Here is a 23,219-nt window from a genome sequence, read left to right as displayed (position 1 = left end):
TGTCCAAGTAAAAAGGGAAGAAGGATCATTACCTTTGTCATAACCTCTGAGATGAAAATGACCTAGGGAGCAGCACCACTTCATAAAGAAATAGCATAAAATAAAGAAAAAACAGTTTGGGTTGGAAGGGACTTTAAAGATCATCTAGTTCCAGCCCCCATGTCTGGCTGGATCTTTGGCAAAGACTTGACTTGACTTGACTGAGCAGCCTCAGGTGTGTTTGGCAGTGAACAGCAGTGCATCACTGCAAGTTATAAGTAGGTGGTGATAAGACTTTAGGCAAAGGTTCTCTTCATTTTGGGTGTGACATTTAAAGAGAGGTGTGGAGAAATACTGCTCTAAAAGAGCAATGAGAAGAATGATCAGTGGTTTGGCAAATTTACTCAGCAGGGAGAGATTTAAAGGAAGGGACTCTTCAAGGAGGAGAGGAATCATGGACTAGATGATGCATTTAGTCCTGAGGAAAAGCTTTGTACATATTTCAGGGAGGCACCAGAAGATAGACTGAGGGGTGAATGTGGAATATCAGTAGCAGAAGATCTTAAGAGCAGATCAGCACCAGAGTTTGGAGTACTCTGACACATTACTCCTCTGCCCTAACGAGCTCTTCTTGGAGCTACTGAAATTGTTGAGGGATACGTGGAGATCTGAAGCATCAGAAACTTCCCAGAAGCAAAGCAAATGAATTTTATAGATTATTCTTGCAAGGAAAAGTATCAACCAGTATGTGTCAAATCATCCACAAGACCAGAATAATTTTCTATGTACTTTTTATAGATTAAAGGACTTTAATTTATCAATGCCATGATACATGACTGGAATATTTTTCTGTTTCAATGAACACTTCCCCTTGGCAAACTGTTTGTCTGGTCATGAGTAATGTCAGGTGCTGGCAAGGAGCATCAACTTGTGCTTTAAGGCAAAGAAGTTTCTGGAGAAGAGTTGTTTTTCATATTTTAAGGTTTCTAGGAAATGGTCTTTAATTGAAGACCCTCTAGCCCCAGCCATGCAAACAAGAAAAAATGAACTTTTGGGATCTTTTAGTCCTACTTCTCCAAATCAAACTCATTGTAGTCCAGTATATTTGTCAGGCTATTCCTCTGTGCACTGGGATTTTAGTTCTGATTGTTTCCAATTACATTTTACCTCCTATTCGTTATGTTCAATCATAAATGGCTCTGCAGACTCTTGACTGTTTCTTGAGTGTTTCAGCAATTGTAGAACAGGAGTATTTCAAACAGAAGAGCTCCCTCTTGTACTCCCCTGTGCTCTCTGCTGCAGAGCTGCTTTCTTTAGTTACATTCTCCACTCTGCTCAGCCTGGGCTGGAGATGAAGCAGAAGTTCAGGAGCTGTCAGGGGTGTCTGACCACCCCAGTCTCTGAGCAATCACCTACTTAGGGAGTGAAGCAGTGTCGTGGTGGGGAAGCAAATAATATGAAGCTGATGGACAGGATTCCAGGCACCAATGACAACTTTGAAGTCTTTAGGACGTTTCTGTGTTATTCTGAACTCGACACTGACCTTGATGACTGTACAGCTGTGCCACGAGTGAGCTGTGATGCATCTTTTCTCCTGCAGTACCAAGCTTATAGGTGACCATGTGTCAAATTAGCTACAACCCAGATGTTGCTTTACCTATTTTAATGAAAATTTGGAGTAGCAGTTTTCTTGAGAGAAAGATATCTGTTGGAATCTCTGAAAAATGGGGCATCTGCTCTCTACAGAAGAACCATGAACATAAAATGGATGGAGGGTCAGAAGGACCCTTCTGGTCTCTTGTGGGGGGTATTCATGACATTCATGATAAGATTCAAGGGTTTAGAGAGCTTTTGGAAATGAATATCTCCTGGGAAAGCACCTTTTGGAGACAACTGAATTCTATGTAATAAGATTCAAGGGTTTAGAGAGCTTTTGAAAATGAGTATCTCCTGGTATCTCCTGGGAAAGCACCTTTTGGAGACAACTGAATTCTATGTAATGGATTAAATAAAGTCTTTCATACATTTGAAATATAAAACCCACAAATAGTTATCATTTAAACAGTTGTTTGCACTGGGCTGGATTTCCTGATAGTCCTGCAGAACCTATGACTTCTACTGATCCCTGTGTATCATGTCCACATTACCATCCTGTTTATTAAATCAGAATACAATATGAAGACCCAGAAGAGAAGATTTTCTTCATTTCTTCTTTACTTCAGCAAAGTTGAGATTAATGTCTTACTTTATGTGAAAGCAGAAGATTAGGCCAACTTTGGTGTCAGTTTTGCCAAGATATTAACAGGGCTTTAGGATTATTAAGCAAATAGAATCCTGCATTCTGAGGACTGGAGAATGGCAGTCGTTTGTGCTGTCTGGTCAGCTGCTTTTGAAAATGGAGTTAGGTGATATATATCCACTGCAGCTCTGCCTCTCAGCTGATCTGCAGATCATCCCTGGCTTTTAATGAAACCCTGGTCTTTGCCCTGCCTCTGTAAGAAAGGAAAAAAAAAAAAAACAAAAAAACCAAAAAAACAAAAACAAAAACAAAAACCAAAAAAAACCCCAAAAAACCAAACGAACCAAACAAAAAACAAAACAAAACAAAACAAAAAAAAACCAAAAAAACAAACCCACCTCAAATTTACAGTAGATTTCAATAAAATATTTCTTATGTCATTGGTTGGTTCCCTCGAATGGAGAAACCCTGAAAAGAAAGATGTTGCATTCTTCCAGACTGTGAGGTCTCTTGGAAGTTTTCTAAGACATTTGAACCTGAAGACCCCACTCAACATCTCCCACTTCATGTGACTCATCAAACACTTCTAACAATTCAGTGTGTAACCATGGATCAGCAGTAGGACAGCTACCCATCATCTCCTCACTTATTCTTCATGAACATCAATCTGCCAAGGTAGATGCAGGCCAAAGAGCCAAGAGAAATAATAAATTTATGGTTAAGGCACTGACCTGGGTCACAGCAAGAGAAATAATAAATTTATGGTTAAGGCACTGACCTAGGTCACAGGGAATCTGGAGTGAATTTCTGTCTTTGGCCCAGACTCTGAGACCTTTTGTCTGTCGCACTGACCTGGGTCACAGGGAATCTGAATTTCTGTCTTTGCCCCAGACTCTGAGACCTTTTGTCTGTCCTCTCCTGTGTTGTACCTCTGACTGATCACCCTCGTGAGGTGACAGCAATATTACAGTTGCTGTAACCCCCTTCTCATTTCACGGATGCTGTGAAGTTAATTAACAAAGGAGAGAGGGGGGTGTTAATTGTGAAGTGCCACCACTCCACAGTTCAATTTTACTTCTGTTTCCATTTCATCTTGCCCAGTTGTTCTGTTTCTCTTCAAATCTTGATATTTTTTTCTCCTACTTTGGCTCTAGACCCCCCAGTTTATGCAGCTGCCAACATGCTGGGTGTGTGATTTGTGGGGTTCTGCTTGGCAGATTTTTTGCAAGTCTCCCAATGACACCTCCACTGACATTGTGTGACAGGGTTAGAAATTTTAATTTCATACCAGGATTAGAAAAGTGGCGCTTTTGTGTGAGATGTAGACTAGTTTGGAAGATAAATAATGTATGGAATTGACCTTAGTAAGATCTGTCTTCTGTTGTCTGGTCTGTATGCTGAAGGAAGAGACCAGTGATTTATTTTAATTTGACAGGCAAATGAGAAACTAACCATGTGTTTTCAACTGACTTTTTCACTTTTTTTTTTTTTTTTTAGCTTGCTCTTATTTTCATTAGCATAGGCCACAACCCAGATTTGCAAATAAAATACGTGATTATAGGCCACAGCTGTTCTCAAGTTAGAAGAAATATTTGTAAACTTGGCAGCTGCTTGAGGAGCTGCAAAGGGAGGAAAGAAAACCATTTAAATTTGAGTGGGTTGCTTAAAAACATCACTGAGGAATTCCTCCTTTATGTGCTTCTGATGTCTCTCTAGGATCAGGTAATACTGAATTGTTCTATTTCTACATCTCTCCTTATACCTGCAGATTCCTTCCTTCTCTGTTTTAGGTCTCTTCATAAAAAAAACTATTATGAGGTTGGATATGGCAAAATCTATGCTCTGGTTTTTCCCACTCTGATGAAATAAATAATCTAGCAGTTAAGGTTATTTTTTTCTGTAATTTTATCATTATCTCCACTCAGACATATCAGGATCTACACAGGATGTTGTACTAGTTTTTGACTGGGGTAATTTTCTTCATGGTGGCTGGTATGGGGCTGTGTTTTGGATTTGTGTTGATAATGCAGAGATGTTTTTGTTATTGCTGAGCAGGGCCCACACAAAGCCAAGGCCTTTTCTGCTTTTTGTACAGCCATGCTGGGGAGGAAATTTGGGGTGTTGGGAAGAGACCCAGCCAGAACAGGGGATCCAAACTGACCAGAGGGATTCCAGACCATGTGACATCATGCTCAGTGTATAAAGTGAGGGGAGGAAGGAGGGGACATTTGCAGTAATGGTGTTTTTCTTCCCAAGTACCCACCATGTGACATCATGCTCAGTGTATAAAGTGAGGAGAGGAAGAAGGGGACATTTTCAGTGATGGTGTTTTTCTTCCCAAGTACCCATCACCTGTGATGGGGCCCTGCTCTCCTGGAGATGGCAGAACTCTCACCTGCCTGTGGGAAGCAGGGAATTTTCCCCTGTTTTGATTTGGGTGTGTACTTGGCTTTTGCTTTCCCTATTAAACTGTCTTTATCTCCATCCATGAGTTTTCCAGCTTTTACACTTCTGATTCTCTCCCAGATCCCACTGGTGGGGGAGTGAGAGAGTGGCTGTGTGGGGATTGGCTGCTGGCTGGGGTTACACCATGGCAAATGTGGATACAGTTTGGTCACTGACCATAAACATATGGTATTCCATAAACTGTGGGTAGTGGGGCTCACTGTAACCCAAGTGAGGTGAATTTTTGCACGACCCACAACAAATTAGAGGTACATGTGCATATGGTGAGTATGGGGGGATCACCAACCTGGAGCTGGCATGGTCTGGTAAATCCACAGGATGCTGATGTACCAGGAAGACGTCCTTCCTCAAATATAGAAATGGAATAATTCTGCTGATGTATACAAACTAGCAAAGGAATGTCTCTGAGTGTGCCTGTTACATATGGTGAGTATGGGGGGATCACCAACCTGGAGCTGGCATGGTCTGGTAAATCCACAGGATGCTGATGTACCAGGAAGACATCCTTCCTCAAATATAGAAATTGAATAATTCTGCTGATGTACACAAAATAACAAACAAACGTCTCTGAGTGTGCCTGTCCTTACCCAGATCACCTATTTTTTTTTTCCTGGCTGAAGCCAAGAGGAGTATTTTTATTCTTCATCACCCCAATATTCTGTCTGCAGCAGCTGAGAGTTGCCTGTGCTTTGAAGTTCCTCATGATGTGGAATTTCCTTTGGTCCACTGAGTCTGGATAACCCATGTGCACACATGAGCCCTGCTCTGAGTCCCTAGAAGAACAGAAGCAGTTGTTACCCCTTGCTTTGTATCCATTGTGGGGTTCTGAATGCTTCCATTTAAAAGCAAATACAAAGAAATTAAAAATCCTATCCTTTTTACTGAATTCTGGTTAAACTTTTTGTTTTCAAAAAGTATGGCTCAGAAAACCTTGCTATTTTTTTTTTCTTGCAGAATTTTTATCAGTTCTTTGAGAAATGAATGATGGAGTTTTCAGAATGACTTTTCTAGTGCTGTATCCTTAGAGCTTGCTTACTTGGCTTTTGCTTTCCCTATTAAAGTTACTGCAAATGTCGTATTTGTTACTGCAAAATACCCCAGGTACCACTACCTGCACATTCAAGTTTTTTTTTCCACAGAATGACTTTTCTAGTGCTGTATCCTTAGAGCTTGCTTAAGAACTTCCTAAGCCAAGCTTATTTGTTACTGCAAATGTCGTATTTGTTACTGCAAAATACCCCAGGTACCACTACCTGCACATTCAAGTTTTTTTCCACACAACTATTGTAAAAAAAAATGGAAAAGAAAAAAAGGAGGAACTAACTTTAAAAAAATTTTAAAAAAAAAAAAAAAAAAAAAAAAAAAAAAAGGCCACCCCATCTAAAGTGTAAAACTACTCCAAAAAAATATAGGCTAAGCCTAAGGGAAGATGCCTTACAAGCTACAGTCAGTTCCCCTGTGGTACAGTAGCCTCTTCTTTTGCTGGTTCTTCCCATTTCCCAAGTCCTTGTTACCTTCCTATTCTGGTCCTGGTGTTTCTCCAGAAAAGGACAGCCTTTCAATTTCAGATATTCATAACATACATGGGTGACAATAGCACTGCATGGCATAAACAGCTACATGTGGTTTACATGTCACCACCTGATTCCTGTTGTTTTGAAGCTGGGAGTGCAGCCAATCTCTGGGAATACAGGATTATTTTAATCCTTCTCAGTGGCACAACCAGGTCTGGCCTTTGTGCAAAGAATGTGACAGACTTTTGTTCCCCAGGGACAGCTGCCAGAGCCTACCTGTTGTCCCAGTGTGTTTCATCCCAGAGCATTTGCAGACAGTGTCTGCCTGGCAGTTACTCCACTGCCCTGAGCTCTCTGACTCTGCTCTTTCTTTTTCATATTTACACAATGCTTGCAATTTTAGATGGTCAAGCAAATGGAACAGACTGCCCAGAGAAGTTAAGGAATCACCGTCCCTGGAAGTGTTGAAAAAAACATGCAGATGTGATTTAGTGGTGGACTTGGCCATGCTGGGTAAATGGTTGGACTCAGTCTGGGAGGTCTTTTCTGCCCTTAATGATTCTACTGGAAGTCAGCAAAAGGGGCAGAAGTAGGAGCTCTTCCCACTCTGTAGCACTTCCAGTGGTGGTTCCTCAGGGGATGTTAAACCTGTCTCTAGAGTCTAGGTTCTGTGCAATTTTCTCTTTGGAGAAAAACTGGTAAAGCTGGTGGACACTCTCCTGTCCTACATGAATATTTCTGTGAGCATTGTGCTTCAAACTTATTGACTGCTCCTAGGATTAATTTGTTCAGCTTTTCCAAGCTATTTCATGGCAGAAAAAGAAAAAAAAAAAAAGGCAAGAGAAGATGCTAATTAAGTGGACCTTATGCAAACTCCTTTTGCTTTGCAAAGGAAAGACACAAATTGTTCTCCTACCTGTGTGACACACTTTGCCATGGAACAGGAGTTCCTTCAAGTAATATTGACCTCTTAGAGCAAATTATTTCCTCAAAAATCACGTTTGCTATTTGATGGGTTTTCTATCTCATTAGAGAGCTGTTCCAATATAGCAGAGCTGATTTTTACCACCAGCTGCACTGCAAATTCTGGAGTGCTTTGTGAAGGTTCAGTTAGCAAGAAATGTGATTATAAAGACTTTAATTTGCATATACAGGACAGATACTTTTCAGATACTATCTTTTGTTAACTTTTAAGTGCCAAATACATCTATAAATAAGTAAGGCTGGATTTTGACACTATTGTCAAAATAGGTAACTTTGCCCTAGGAGTACATCCATCTAAGTCTGTTAGACTAGACTTATGGGAAAAAAGTCAGAAATAAGATTGCTAGTGGTAGAATTTGGCCTAAATTTATCTACATATTTAGGTAGTCCTTATGTGTGTGCACACCACTTGGAAATGTATGCATCAACTTCTTAGCCAATTTAATGTTCTTGCAAAAGGATTTTTCTGTGCTAGTGAGTTTTCACAAAAGCAGATGGGGAAAAAGCTCCCAGTCTTTTGTCCTACCCAGTCTTTTGTCCTAATGAGAGTAGCTAGAGGGAAAAAAATCCTACATTTGAATTTTTCCAAAATTTTCCATGTCAATTTCCATACCATTTATTTCAATTAAAAAAATAAATCCATGGCATTGGGAACTTGACATTGTAGTAGGCTGGCCATGTCAAACTTCAAGTTCTTATGCCTTGGAATATGGCAACAGGAGGGTTTCTCAGGGAAGTGTTGCTGTGCTTCAAATACTTTTTTTTTAACAAGGGTAGGTCTTTATAGTCTTTTACATAGAAAACTGCTGGTTCTGGATGGTAATTACAAAAAGGAAGGGAAGGAATGCACTGGAATGGAAAACTGAAAGTGAATCATCAAGTTACAAGCAACTGAGCACAGCATTGTTACAGTGAGGGTGAAAAGCTGGACTCAGTTCTCAAGAGATGACAACTGCTCTGTCTAAAGTACACAGATAAACCACAGAATGATATGGCATTTGATATGAGCTATTTCTTCCATTGGTGTTGTAGGGTGAAGAAGGCTTTCCTGGCTTTCCTGGACTGAAAGGGGACAAAGGAGAAAAAGTAAGTCCAAGTCTTTATTAATTATACTCTGAAAAGTTTAAGAATTTATAAAACTGCTGTGGAAGTCTAATGAAAACCAACGGTACTCTTTCACCTCTGTATTATATTGTGTTTCGTTTTGTGTAAGCAAGGTGATCAGAAAAGGAGACTGTGATGTTGTACTGTTTTTCATCAAAGTGCATCCTAAAGCTTTTTAATCTATTGATGGTGCTTAGCCACATTTGACAAATGTGTGGAGAGTTCAAAGGCATGAGCTTTGACTAAACTTTGTAAAACTCCAAAATACATAAATGTAATAGAACAGAACTCAGTGCTACTACACACAGAAACACTAGAGTCTCTTCAATATGACACACGGAAAGCCAAAGATTACTATGCCTTTACTTGCACTGAACATAAATAACTTTTGGACTGTGGTGGCCTTTAGCTGCTTACTGCGTCATCATTTAAAAAAAAAAAAAAAAAAACCAAACAAAAATTAAATCCAGTACTGAGATAATTTTGTTGACTAGTATTGACTTTTGACACATTTGTTGAAAATCCCTTACTCAAATCCTAGTTTGCAGGAGGAATTTTAGGAAATTAAACTTTTTCCACTTCTTATAAAACAGCAAATGTTCCAGATCACAGGCAAGATACCTCTCCAAGTAACATACAACAAACCAGCCCTGTACAGTCACAGCCTGAAGTGCCCATGTCTGTTTCTCACTTGAGCCTTTTTTTTATAACACACCTAAGACAAAACTGCTACAATGACTAAAAGTGAAAAACTAAGCCTGTTCTTCACTGTGTGCTGACTTGTTTGTTGTTTGTTCCACTCTCCATCTGTTCTTTAAATTGCCAGCTGCAGGCAGAAAACTTGCTTTTTCTCCACATTTGCTACTCTCCCTGTTAGCTAGGGAGCTACCAATCTCAGCATATTCAGTTCCATTCATCCTGGTGCACAGGAAGATTTTAAATGGAAAAAATCTTCATTTAACTGGTGTCTTGCTTTCTGTTTCTTTGTTTTCTACTCCTTTGCATATTCACAGCTCTGGGACTCACTTCCCAGTGGCTAGGGTCATTCCTGAGGACTGCTTGGGTACATCAAGGCTTCTTTTCCGTTTGCTTTTAGGCTTACTGCTTAAGTATATTATAGCTTTGCCTAGAGGCTTCTGAGCTTTGGGATGAATGTTGTATAATCAAGGAGAAAAAAAAAAATTAAAAATGCAATTTTTGAGACAATGAAATGGTGAAGAGAGAAGCTAAGAGAAGATGATATTATAATATTAAGATGACTCAGTTGTTACGTGTCTAATTAGCTCCAGAGCTTTTATATTAATTTATTCTTAAATGAGTTAAGTGGACTAGAGTGCCTAGTTCCTCATTAGCAGCTCATCAATCATCCCTAGTGTGTTAATGTCAGCAGCAGCTCCTCCAGGAACTGTAAATAATAAATGTTTGTGTTGAAATGTTTCCTCTCATTTCTTATTCTTCTCTAGATGTGCTACTCGTGTCACTGCACTTTCAGGGGTGTTAATGCTGTGCTGATGGTAACTCTGTTGTTGTTTCAGGGTTCCCTGGGCTCACCTGGCCCCCCTGGGAGGGATGGAGCAAAAGGAGATACCGTAAGCCTTTTTGTTCCTCCCTTGTAATCCTGCTTTTCAGTGCGAGGCAGGCAGTGGGCATCAATCTGCCTGGAGTGGAACACGTCTGGGGGATTTGTGCGTCACTTTTAGGAGCAGCAGAAACAAATGGCAGGAGGTTAATGGCCTCAAAACTCTCCCTCACATGTTTGCAGCCAAGGCAGGTGTCCTATGGATGAACCATGGCTGGAGGCTCCAGGGCAGCTCTGTTATCATTCCTTAAGGAGGCAGAGGGAGCAGCCTGGGGTTTGGGACCTGCTGGTAAATAGCTGCAGCTGCAGAGCCTGGCCATGTGTTTTGTGGCTGGTAAGGAGTTCTTGGCTAGTAGAGTCAGCAAAGGTGCAAAGGACCATGCTGCTTTCCACAGCAGCCATGGGCTGGAGAAATTGGAGTCTTGGTCACAGAAGAAAAGACCTCAAGTCCTTTTGTGCACTGATAAAAACTAAAAGATGAGGAGGAGGGCACGGTTGGTTCAAGGAAGGATGCAGTGTACCAAATACTGCCTGTAAGAGAACTATGGTTGAAACACAAAACCACAAATGTGTTTTCCAATACCTCACAGAAGTGTGTTTTAGAGCCTTACATCCTTTCCCTTGCTTGATCACCCTCTCTTAGAAATAGCTTCAAACTGATATTGAACCTTCACCATGTCATTCACTGTCCCTTTGTGGCAGTCACTTGGTGGCAACTGAAGGAGTTTGAAAAGGATTCTCTGGAAGGCAGGTATACAAGGAGTTACACACAGCAAAAAAGTTATTTTCCTTACATCCTGTTTCTTCTTTGTTCCACAATTGTTCTACTTTGGAAAAACTGTGACAATTCTTCAATATTGCTTCCAGAACTGATGCAACTTCATCACATCACACATGGCATGGGATTGGACAGTGCTGTACTTGCAGAACTCCTTATAAGATGTGTTTATACACTGCAAGGTGACAGTTCAACAACAAAAGCATTATGCTGCTGACTCCACGGAATCCATCTTTGCACACTGTAATTAGTGCGAGCTGTTCACAACTTTGAGAACTCATTTTTTGCTACTTGGTTGTACTTTGAGAGTAGATGAAGAGTTGCTTCAGTTTCCATTTTCATTCTGCTTTCATTTTTGTGAGGAAAACACATTGTAAACTTTCAGATTTCTGTTTAATGGCACTCAGGACTGTCAATATTTCTAACTGCATGTACTGACTAGTTTGAGCTATCCTAGCCTTTATATATAAAAGATTGCGTTTACCAGTGATATTTCTGTTACTTGCAGGGTGAACGAGGACAGCCAGGAGCATATGGGCTGCCTGGGCCAGCAGGTCCAAAGGTAAGCTTTCCTTTCTTTGCAAGGGCAGGCATAACTTTTTTACTGATTTTTTATGTTTACATGGCTTGAATTACTCATTGTTGATGACATTTTATATTCTCACTGGTAAATCAAGAAACTCAAAATGCTTGTTTTCATCAGGGGTCTGCTACGGTATCAGCAATTATGCAAAGTGTGTAAGAAGAAGAAGTAACTTTTGTTCAATCAACAGTGTAGCTGGAGAAGGTGAAGAAAACATGTTTTGGGGCACATAAGCCTTGTGTCATATCTTCTGTAGCTTTTCCAACTCTCACTAAGATGCTGATGAGAATTATTACCCCTACTCTATGACTTGAAAAAGAGATCATGGAGAGATCCTATCCTGCATGTTTCTATCTATTTTGGGAGCTTCAGTTTTGCACCAGTGAACAGTGCCTCAGTGATACAGAACTTGAGCCAGTGCTTATATCACTGGGCTTGCTTCAAACAAGGTGCTTCTGAAAGCAGATCTGATGGGACTTAGCTGAACATCAGAAATACAAATTTTGAAGCAGCCTTTAACCTCCTTTCAAAGTCTCAGCTCTCATTGCCTTGTTCCCTGATTATTGAGAGAATAAATACCCCTCAGGTGGTTTCAGCCTTGTTGTTGTAACACAAAAAGTAGATGGTACATTGTGACAAGTGTGTTTTTAGGGGTATCACACACAGCAAGTTCAGCTCATCCTGTGAAAGGTGCTGCAAGGACAACAATTTGCCTGAATTAACTTCACTCAGTTCTGTTCCTGTACAAGCCAAGACCTTTGAATATCTCATCTTTCTGGAAGAGCCATTTCTTGTCACCTAAATCTCACACTGAGTTCAGTGATGCCATTATCCTCAGATAGGAGTTAAGTACCTCAGCACCTTTCTGGGTATAGCCTTGACTGTCCCTTGGCTCTGTCTGAGAGGACTTGAGGAAGCAGGACTTTATGAAGCAGGTCATATACAGGTCCTCTGTGCTCCTCAGCTATGCAGAGCCCTGTCTCCCTGTATTTTTGCATAGAGAGAAATTCACCCTCTCTCAAAGTCCCATTAGGAGAGTATCAGAACTCATGAAGAATTTGTAAATTATCAGAAATACTTGGCAGCCATCCCAGGGTTCTATGGGTTCACAGGGTTCTCTGTGGAAACCACATTGGCTTCAGCAGGGGATAAATGTCACATGTAAAGCCAGGCTGGGCTGAGCTGAGTGGAGGCACACTGAATGTTTTGCCCTTAGTAGGATTTGGATCTTGGATGAAAGGTACTTTTTTTTTTTTCCTTTGTCCTGCATGTCTCTTGTAGTGGAGTTACAAACCAGCAGGCTATATGATGCTCTTTCTGCTATGAATTTCCTCACACTTGCTTTGAAAAGCTTTTACAAACCAAACTAAACTGAGACACCTACATTTTCCTCTAAGTGGACTTGATCCTGCTCCATATTTCCCACCAAGTTCTTCAGGAACATGCAGTTCAGCCAATTAATGAGGCAATGCAGAACAGAAGGAGTTCAGATCTATGGGCTGGGCAGGACAGGTCCTGGTGGGGCTGGACCTAAAGACATCTGACTGGACAGTGCCAGGTGCTCCCAGGGAAGACATGAGTTTGGCCAACCCCAGCCTCCCACAGTGCCTAAATGTAAAATCATTGTGTGTTTTCACAGTGACTTTCATTTACCTCAATGGAGCATTGGCTGTGAGCAGTGTCCTTGAGCTAGATTCTGGCCTGAGCTATTTTAAGAAATAAGCCTGAGTTGCTGACAGGGCTTTAAAGTCAAAAACAGGAATCCCCATTACTCCTCAGTGTAAAGCCTGAGCACCTCATCAGTGTGGAACAAGGTGTATAAGGATGGGTGGAACTGGCATTTAGAGAGGTCACATCTCCAATTATTGGTGTAATGATTATTTAGAGGTTTTTTGCCAGATCACTTATTTTGGCATCAATCTAGCAGCTCTGGGCTCTACCCCAGGCTCCATGGAGAGCAACACTGCAGTTTGTCTGGTTGGTTGGGTTGTGATCCTTCCTGTCTCAATCCATCTTCATTAGCATTGAGCCAGGCAAGCCCAGTCTGTACTCAGCAATGATACCTGTGTCCCAAGAAATTCAGCCCCTTGTTTATCTCCTTGGCTGAGGAGCCTTTTGCTTCAGTGGGAATTGCCAGCACTTTCTTTTAAGAAATTGTCTTGTACTTTTTACAGACCTCATTAATTGTGTGAAGCTTCCAGTAGCAAAGATAAGAGTCCTCCAGACTTCTGGAAACGGAATTTCAGTCCAAAGAGTTACAGAAATGGTCGTTGAGCCCATTAGGGTTCATGTAGAGGTTACAGCAATGAAATGGCCTTGGTATGTCATCCCTGGTTTTACTTTTCAGTGGTGTCTCTGGGGGAGATTGTTCCTAGCTCGGTGTCTTCAGCATAAAACGGTAGGGTTTGGAGTGGGTTTTTTCTTTTTCATCAAACTTGGAGGGTAAACTTCTTTGTTCCTCAAGAAGGATGTGTGGTCTTGCTGGCTACAAGTTGGGCACAAAGATGAGTTATCAAAGCCAGCCTTATGCTGAGGTGTTTGGAGCTTCTGGTTACAGATGTCACGGTAATCTGAGATGGCAAGAAATATTTGTTGGTCAGTGGGGAAAACTCCCACATAAATATGTGGGACCTCAAAGGTTAATTTAAATTGAGTAAGTGAGTCCAGAGCAAAAGGGCCATATCTCACATTGTTCATTGTACGATGTTATAGCAGAGAAATAAAGTTTGGATTTTTGAGATCATACCCTTTAGCCTGCAATATCCTGCAGCAAATATTCAACCTTTCCATTCATTTTCCCCCCCTGTAGCTCTAATAAAAGGATAAAGAGGTTTTTTTGTGGTTGTCATTGCTGTGGCACAGACATAGCTATAGCATTCCCATCTGAACTGACAGTTATCTGCACTTAATAGAAAAAGCAGAGGGAGAGGGGAAAAAAATCAATCCTTTGAAATAAAAAGTATTAGGTAAGAGTTTCATTTTGACAAATTTCCTTCTTGCCTGCTCGAGCTGTCGAAGGTCTCACGCTTCTCTGGTTTACCAGACATGATCTCAGCACAGGCCTTGAGTGGGTTCAGCACATCTCATCCAGACAAACCCAATTTCTCTATAACTTCTGCTGAGTGTTACAACCACGTTTTATGTAACAGGACTGAGTTAGACTTCTGCAATTTGGATGACTTGGAGCAGGACTCTGTTTCTCTTGGGGTTTTGCCTAGACTTTGGTAGCAGTATTTTTCTGCAGGCTGAAGGAGAGATTTAGGTGAATGCCTGGTATTAGAGGACTTGCAATGCTTTGTGACCTTGCAGAGGTTCTCACATGTCTGATCCCAGAGTCATCTTTGTTTGTGCTTGAACCCTACTCTCGTTAACCTGCACTGGGGAAAAAACCCAGCCTCAGTTCTGCTTCTAATTAATTGCAAACACATCTTGCATTTTTAATTTTATTATCTTTTTAATATGAAACTTCTATTAATACAAAATCTAGAAATTATTTTAAAATTATTTAATAATAGTATCTCTATCTATTTTGAAGCCTTATCCATTACAGCCACCCAATTAGTGTTAAATAGGAGTTAAACAAAGGAGAGTGGTGGGATGGGGAAGTGACGTAAGTAAGGAAATAATCAGTCAAACAGCTGATATAAGATGCCAAACCAGTTCTCTAGGCCAACTTGCCAGGCCCAGGGCCCAAAATGGGACAGTTCTGGGAGCTGAGCCTGTTCAGCTGCGTCTCCAGATAATTTTCAGGCATTGTGAGACACAAAAAGGCACACTGTGAGTAGTCTCCATTACGGTGTACATTCTCCAGGGTGAGTCATTGCACAACCAGCTGAAAGACTGACAAAATGTACCTGATCTTCTTGCATTTTTTCTTATCAGTAAACATAAACATTGGAAAATTTAGTTCTGATCTGTTTTTTTGCATTTACTCCTCAAAACATATAACATTTTGAAGACTGTGGTCACTTTGCAGCAATGTATACCTTTGCTTTGTTCCATTAACACTGTGTTCAGGAGCCCCAACAGCTGTTGAGGGCAACAACTGACATTGCCAAACCTTCTGAAATAAGCTGTAGAGAAACCTGTATGGGACAGTTAGCCTTTGTAGGTTAAGTCTGAAAGCAGAAGGATAAAACTTGCCAGTGTCTGAGGGGACAGAGGAAAATATTGGAGCATCAGTTTGGGTAAGTAGCTGGAAAGTAAGACATGACTCCTGTATTACCACTGAGAAAGTCAAGAAGCCTCATTTTGAGCCTGGAAGAGTAACTTGCATTTCTGACTAACTAATTTTATTCTTGGTCTTTTATGTGAAAGAATTTCTGGTGGTTTACTGTATCTCAATTCCTTGCCAGGGATCCGAGGGAAAACAGGGTCCTCCAGGCATCAAAGGCTACGTAGGTGCACCGGTAAGTCCCAACTCTTGCTCGATTTCTACTGCTCTAAAACTTTAATTTTTCAGTGTGTTCTGCCCAGATATATATATGTATATATATATATATAATTATTATTATTAAGCAGTCTATAATCTGTCTGACCACTTACCTGCATTATGTCCAAGTGGTGAAATTGTCTTGGCTTCACTGAGTTTCTTGTGTCTTCCTCAAATGAGAACAGACCTGTAGCCAGTAGAGAGGTGTCAGCAGAAATGACTTGATTACTGAGATAACAGCTGGTGATTTTGTGATGCTCCTACTGTAATGCAATTGCTTTGGTCTGTGATGATGCACCATTTATATGGTGCTTTAAAATTTCATCAGAACACCAAGAAAAAATACCACCTCTCAGCAAGTTTCCAGTGATGTTTTCAAAGCTCTCAGGGAATAGCCTTTGGGCTCAGGGGACAAATCTGCATTGAATGAACAAACAGTAAGACCAAAATAAATTAGATTCTATCCACTTAGCACCTCTGTCTTGTGGTCCCAGCTTGGTAAGCAGCCTTTAAGCTGCTGTTGGAAAGGCTGACTGGATTTTCTGAGATTTGGTGACCCAGATGGGCGACATCTCCCACAGGCTGGGGGATGAAAGGACTGTAAGCTGACCTGCCAAGAAATACTTGGGGTGCTGGTGGATGAAAAGCTGGACATGAGCTGACAGTGTGCACTCAGAGCCCAAAAGCACCATGGCAGCAGGGGAGGGAAATGATTCTGCTCCTCTCGGTGAGACCCCACCTGCAGTGCTGCATCCATCACTGGGGTCCCAGCACAGGAAAGATTCATGGACCTATGAGAGCAGGTCCAGAACAGGGCCATGGAACTGGTAGGAAGGCTGCAGCACCTCTGTGAGATAAGGCTGAGAGTTGAGGTTGCTCAACTCATTGCAGTCTGGAGAAGGCTCTGAGGATACCTAAAGTGGCCTTTCAATATTTAGAAGATGCCAAACTTTTTAATAAGACCTGTCTTGATAGGACAAGGGATTATGGTTTTAAAGTAAAAGGGGTGAGATTTAGATTGGATATAAGGCAGCAAGTTTTTACTTATGAGGATGGTGAGGCTCTGGAACAGGTTGTCTGGCGAGATGGTGGATGCCCCATTCTTGGACACATCCAAGGCCAGCTTGGACTGGACTCTGAGAAACCTGCTCTAGTATAAAATAGCTCTGCCCATTTAGATGATTACGTAAATCAACATGAGGGCTAAATATACACAGACATGGAGCTCTCATTAGCTTGGAGGTAAGACTCCATTATAGTGTAAAGTAAACTGAAGCTTAAATTATTACAGCAAGAAGCACTGTAAGTTTTGGCAGGTCTAGAGAGATCATTACTGTCTGAGCATATTTGTCTCTCTATAGCTATTAGTTGATTGCTCAGTTTCTACAATAAAGATAAAATACAAGGTATTTGCTGAGGTAAGGAAAGGTGAAATCCTTTTGTGCCCATTGAGTCGATTGTCTGTGCTAGTGTCACATCAAACCGAGCTCCAGAAATGTTTCTGGTGTAGCTGGGAGGAGATGAATTATGCAGTCCTGAGGAACACTGGCATTGCATTCACAGCACAAAAATGTGCTAGGCCCCCAGGACAGAGTCCATCTAGCCTCTGCCAGTTCTCAAAGCTACCTGCTGTCTGTCTGGCTACCACATCCAAACCCACCAGGAACAGGAATTCTTGAGTGTTTATGTGATAGGTTTTCTCATCAGTATTGTCCTTTACCAAAGTTCTCATTGTTTACAAGAAACTTGAAAAATGCAGAGAGCATTGGTTGTTTTCCAGACCATCTGCAGCTGTGGTGTGTTCCCTGTCCCTCCACTCTGCTGTTGGCAGGAGGGTCGTGTGTCTGCAGGCAATATAATATTACAGATGTTCTTGGGCTCACAAGCAGTCCCTGCTCTGTGAGACTGCTTAGATCATGCCTGCAGCCAACTTTGAGGACTGGCAACACAGAAAATGTCCTTGAGGTTCACTTGAATTGATTGTGCAGATGTGCACACTGATTTGGTGACTAATTAGAGGACGTAACTGTGCCTCTACTTGGATTTAGCTTTATAATCTTTGTTTATTTTTATTTTTAGGGTCTACAAGGAGAAAGAGGAGAAAAGGGAACACGAGGAGACAAGGTATTCCTGCTGCATGCTACGAAAAGCCAGGCTCTTCCTTTGTCCATTAGTTGAAGTGGACTACCAGGCCAGCAGCTCTGGAGAGGGATGGAGTGTCCTCACTGCACTGCACTTCAAAGTGCTCCCCACCTCCCATGGGTGTGCGGGAGGGTTTTTGGGATCTGTACTGTCTACTAAGCACAGGATTAGGGATTTGTTGTGTGTGTGTAGCTAGGGATGGAGGAGAGTGAGGAGGAGTGGAGGTTGCCAATGTGGAGATCTGAAGGGGTCTTCACATTGTGTGCACAACCCAAGAGTTGAGAATGGTAACTGACTGCCACTGACCATGTCTGCATCTAGCATTTTCCCTTCTCATTCCAGTTTTTCACATCATCCAACGTCCTCTGTTTCTTTCTTCTCCCATCCCCATAAACTCACTAGCAGTAAGGACCAGATAATTTGTACTATGTCAAAGGCTTCAACCAAATGGAATTGCTTCCCAGTTCCATGTTCTTTCCTGTGAAGAGCTGTTTCATAGAGTACAGGTCACTCTGGGATTTGAACCATTTTTGTGGCTCAAGGAAAAGACCAAATGCTTATTGTACCTGGAATGGGCACTTAAAAGGAGAGCTGAGCAGGCACAAAGCCTTAGTTACTTCAGTTTGGTTATTGTGTTCAGAGAGACCTCAGATGTGCACCCACTTCTGCTGTAGACCTGCTTGATAGTGCCCAGGAGCCCCGAGAAATGTTCTGTCCTGCTTATGACTCAAGCCAGTCCGGACACAGGTTTATTTCAGGGAGGGTCTGGCAGCTTTGCCTGTGTTTGTGTAAAGGAGAGTCATCATCTTGCTAGCATAGCTCTGTTCCCATTTCTCAGTCTCCATCTTCTTCTGGAAGGGAAACCCAGCAATTAACACCAAACTTCTGCCCACTGGGAAAAAAATTATCAGTAGACCCTTAGTATGAGATATTGTGTTTCTCTTGACAAACATCCTTTTTGCTATTTATGATAAAGTAGCCATGATCATATTTTTTATTACCTATCCTCGTTATTGCAGCTAGAACAAATGGCTGGATTGCACTTTATCTTCGTCATGCTTCTCCTTCAGCCCTTTGCAGAACTGGATAGGTGTCCTGTGTCTAGCCAGTGCCTCTGCTGCTTTTCCAGAGGCAACATTGTCTAATCTGCTGGGTTATTTGGCTCCTGGAAGAAAATCCATCTTTCTGACATCACTGTAATGGGGGAGAGGAAGCTGGAGCTGTGTGTGGGCAGACAACTGACTAAGTAGAGGAAGATTAAAGTGGAGAAGAAATGAATTAGGTTTTGTTTCATTAGAAGGATCTGCACAATTGGAGGTGCCCCCCATCCTTTTTTTGGTTTTTTTTTTTTTGTTTTTTTTTTTTTCCTTTGTTTTTTTCTTTCCCTGAAGCAGCCAAATCTCTGCTGCAACAATTTTGTTTCAATTTTTTCCCACATTTTAATGATGGTCTCAGTGCATCCACTGCCAGTTCTGTAACTTTTACCAGTCAGTACTACTGTGAAAACAGTGGGCGTAAATTCAGTGGGCCAAATATTTTCTTGTCTGCTCTTCAGTCTGTAACCTCAATACTGACACCTACGCAACCTGTGTTTCTTTGTGCCTGAAGAGAAAAGGAGTTATAATATCAGAGGGAGCACTAGTTCATGCACAGAGTATTGTTTTATCAAGTCTTCCCCCTTACTACCAAAAAAGCCCTAACTACCCCATCCATCTTGCTGCATTATTCACATATCCTGGGACCTTGGATGTAAATGTTGAAGGTTTATATTGAGGTTCCCAAATCCAGCAGTTACACCAGGTTACCAGGTTACACGTGCACTTTAGGAAAAGCACTGCACCATGTGAGGGATATCTCGTGCCTTTTTGCATCCAATGAGCTCACTGCAGACCCCAGGACAGACTCAGAGATAATTCTGATGAACTGCCCTGCTAACAGGAGCCATATCTGTATGTGATATTTGGCATTCTAATTTAGGCACGTCCAGCAGTTCAGTGTGACTAAGGGCACTGCTTTTGCTGCAAAGTCCTGTGTCCATCCTGTAAAACCTTGTCTGTTTTGTTGAGAAGGGATTGTGTAAGAAGGCAGCAGAACTGGTCTGCTGCTGCCAGACCCTTCTGCAGTGGTTTTTTTTCTCCTCCAGCCTTTCCAGGGCCCTACAGACAGCTGGGTAATCATTTTTCCAAAAATCATTAAATTTTATAAATGGTAGAGGTCAGAGAGCAGCACCAAAGTTTTGGCAGAATTGTCATTTCCCCTAGTTGTTTGTCAATCTTCACCATTTTGTTCTACTAGTTAAAAGAAGAAAAAACAGTAGAACACAGTAGAAAGAAATGGAATCTTGAAGTGAAAATTTGAGAATGAAATTTTAATGTGTTTGTTCTCTCTATTGGAAGAAAAGTACCTTTCACTGAGTAGCCTTATTTAAAGAATAGAAAAATAATAAAAAATATTTATAATGACAGATTTTTCTGAAGAAACAGCAGAAAACACAATTGTTTGGAGTGTTTTCAAATAGCTTTTTTTGTATTTGCTTGTATAAATAATACATTTGCCTTTTCCAGCCCCCATTGGTAGCAGTAAAAACATCGACACTTTTCTGTTTTGGCACCTAAACCAGCATGTGTGAAGTACTCATTGCTGCAGTGTATTGATGTTAAAAATTCTCCTGGGAACACACTGCACATTTTGTCAGCAATATACCAAGCTGTTGCTTGCTGAAAGTCTTAAATTCAGGATATTTGTAGTTCAGGCAGTGCAAAGGAAAGCATTAATGTGGAAACTATACCTCCAAAGCAAGTGAATCTGGGTGTCTGACACTGGTATTCAGCTGCCTTCTGGAGGATATGGGTCTCTCTAATGTCATTCCTTGAATACATAATTTGAAATAACATTTATGTTGGAAGAGTGATTGACTTTCTAAGCAGGAAAAATAAATAGTGATTAGAAAATCCATTTCTGACTTGGCAAATCAATGTAGTTTACAAAAGAAGCTAATTAAATCCAGTCCTGTAAGTGTAGGTTTGCAGGTAATAACAGTGAGCTAAGAGTTTAAAATATAGAAAAACACTAGAAAAACTGCATAAAACCATTAGTTTTCTATCACTGCTTGTAGTTGTAGAATTTGTTTTTACATGCACATTCATGTTAACATTGGCACTGTGTGTGCGTTTGATAGTTTACATTCAGCTGTGTGTGAAGGATCTAGACAAAAATCTGTGTTTCATTTTTCAGAGGTTTAAGGACTTTAAAAAGTACAAGTCCCTTTTTCTAGGAGTTTTTAAACTGAAGAGATTGAATGGTCAAAGGCCACAATCAGGAGAAAAGTGAAGTCCAGAAGAAGTATGTAATTGATCCAGTTATCTCTATCAAGAACCTCAACTCTAAAATACATGTTGAACTTGCATATGGAAGAACAGTAGACATCAGGGTCAGAAGTCAAAATTATCCTGTAAACACAATCCCCCAAAGCAGAAGATGACATTGAGAAGGGTCAGCTGCAGGATGTTTCATACACATAGGACAACAAATTGCAGTTATGGATTTGGGAACAACTGATCAAGGAACTGTATTGTGGAAGGGGGTTTGGTGTAAAGTAAACATTATCCTGGGATTTAAACAGAAAAACAGTCTATAAAACATGAAAATATATTCCTGCTCAGAGTTAGCCTCAGGTGTATTGAGATTCATGCACCTAACTACAATGAAGACATGTAAAAATTGGACATTGCACAAAAGGGTGTAATAAAAATGATCAGAGAACTAACAAACATGCCCATGAAGAAAAGTTGAAAGTACTATGGTTGTTTAGTCTAGAAAAATTTGGAAGGAGAGTTTTGTAAATCTTCAAATACATAACATTTTCCTCTGTGGGGGGTTAGGGAAAGACTTACTAGTCTGAAACTGCAGCAAGGTAAGGGAAAAAATTACTAGTCAGAAACCGCCCAAAAAAAAAAAAAAAAAAAAAAAAATCAGGTTTAGGTACAGGGGGAAAACCCCATATCTTTAAGCAATAAAAATAAAGTGGTGAAATCCACTGCATACGGACTTTGTGGACTGTCCAGCTCTGGAGACATACAGGAACAAATTAATTATCCCCCCAGGTTACAGAAAGGAAAGGTGAAAAATGAGACATTTTTCTTTACTGGATAAAACCAACCTGTTGCTGGATTGCTTTATTATTTTTTAAGAGCTGTTCTGGGCTGACATTCTGCTGGAGCACATTGTCCAGTTTACACAAACCCACTTCAGCAGGCAGAGGAAGGATGCCAACCTGGAAAACTAGCACACACCTGCTTCTGGTTGCAGCAACTTTCCATGGTACACGTGTAGGAACTTCAGCTATTTTCCTATGGGACTGGCTGGAATTTCTCTCTTTATTCATTACTCTTGGAGCAGCTGATTGGACATCACCTTCAGGGCAGTGACTAAACATCACATATTTAAATTATAGTGGTTCTTTCTCTCCTTTTTCCAGGGAGACAGAGGCCTGGATGGATTTCCTGGAAAGCCAGGTGTGGAGGGGAAACAGGTATGTGGCAAATACTCAAAAACTGGAAGTGTTTCTTGGGAAAGAGTGGAAGCTGACCCTAAAACTGAGACTTATCCTGGGTGGTTGCTGAATCATGACAGCACCCAAACATGTCCCTGTTCTAAGGATCTTTGGTACAGTTTTCTTTTTTTGTTTGTTTGCTCTTAGAACTAAACTAGAATGCAACTTACACTCACAGGAAATGCCAGTCCTTTAAACGTGATAGTCTCAATGTTTGTTTAAGCCCACAACAGGAAAGGAAGAGAACTGGATTTAACATATTGGGTTTGTTTTCAAAAAAAAAAAAAAAAAAAAAGGCTTGGAACTATTTACATTTTTTAAACAAAAAGAAAACAGAAAATGGCCTAGAAGATCAGTACAGTTTTGCTGATCAGACACACATGCTTTGTCTAAAACCGCTATCTGTAGATTCCACAAGACTGTTTTTATTACCCAGGGAATGACACCTAACGAAAAGCATTCTTTTCTTCCAAGGACCTTCTGGTCTAAATAGCAAAGGACAGAATAAGAAGCAGAGGACAGAAGTGATATGCCAAAAGCCACACAGCTAATCACTGCCACCCTTGAGCCTGATACCTCCAGGGTGCAGCACCTGCATCCTGCTCTGTTCCTCAGCCACAGTTTACCTTGTACCAAGAAGTCTGCATCTAGTTAGTGTTTATCACTATCCTTGCAAGATGGAAATGTTTTCCAGTGTTACAGATGGATAAAGAACTGGTTTATACTTGCAGCAAATGTAGATGAAGTAGGACATTGCAGAGGGATGTCAAAATGGATCCTTTTTGTTTAGTACTTCAAAGGAACAATAATCTCCAAGTGAAACACTGTTACAGAAATTGGGTTTTCTGAAGCATTTCTTCCTTTTCC

At 40.9% G+C, this 23,219-nt stretch overlaps 1 protein-coding gene across 1 annotated transcript in view; it reads left to right on the top strand.

Moving 5' to 3' along the window:
- COL22A1 (collagen type XXII alpha 1 chain) overlaps nucleotides 1-23,219 on the top strand; it is a 228,447-nt gene that overhangs the window by 106,925 nt on the left and 98,303 nt on the right. The window contains exons 13-18 of the mRNA XM_041420805.1: nucleotides 8,215-8,268; nucleotides 9,822-9,875; nucleotides 11,152-11,205; nucleotides 15,582-15,635; nucleotides 17,738-17,782; nucleotides 22,278-22,331. Coding sequence (XP_041276739.1) covers nucleotides 8,215-8,268; nucleotides 9,822-9,875; nucleotides 11,152-11,205; nucleotides 15,582-15,635; nucleotides 17,738-17,782; nucleotides 22,278-22,331 — 315 coding nt within the window. The remainder of the gene's footprint in view (nucleotides 1-8,214; nucleotides 8,269-9,821; nucleotides 9,876-11,151; nucleotides 11,206-15,581; nucleotides 15,636-17,737; nucleotides 17,783-22,277; nucleotides 22,332-23,219) is intronic.

This window comes from Onychostruthus taczanowskii, unplaced genomic scaffold (assembly GCF_017590055.1).
Source record: "Onychostruthus taczanowskii isolate IOZ18803 unplaced genomic scaffold, ASM1759005v1 scaffold66, whole genome shotgun sequence".
Classification (NCBI taxonomy): domain Eukaryota; kingdom Metazoa; phylum Chordata; class Aves; order Passeriformes; family Passeridae; genus Onychostruthus; species Onychostruthus taczanowskii.
The sequence above is the reverse complement of the archived record's forward strand: the minus strand, read 5'-3'. Positions and strand labels throughout refer to the sequence as shown.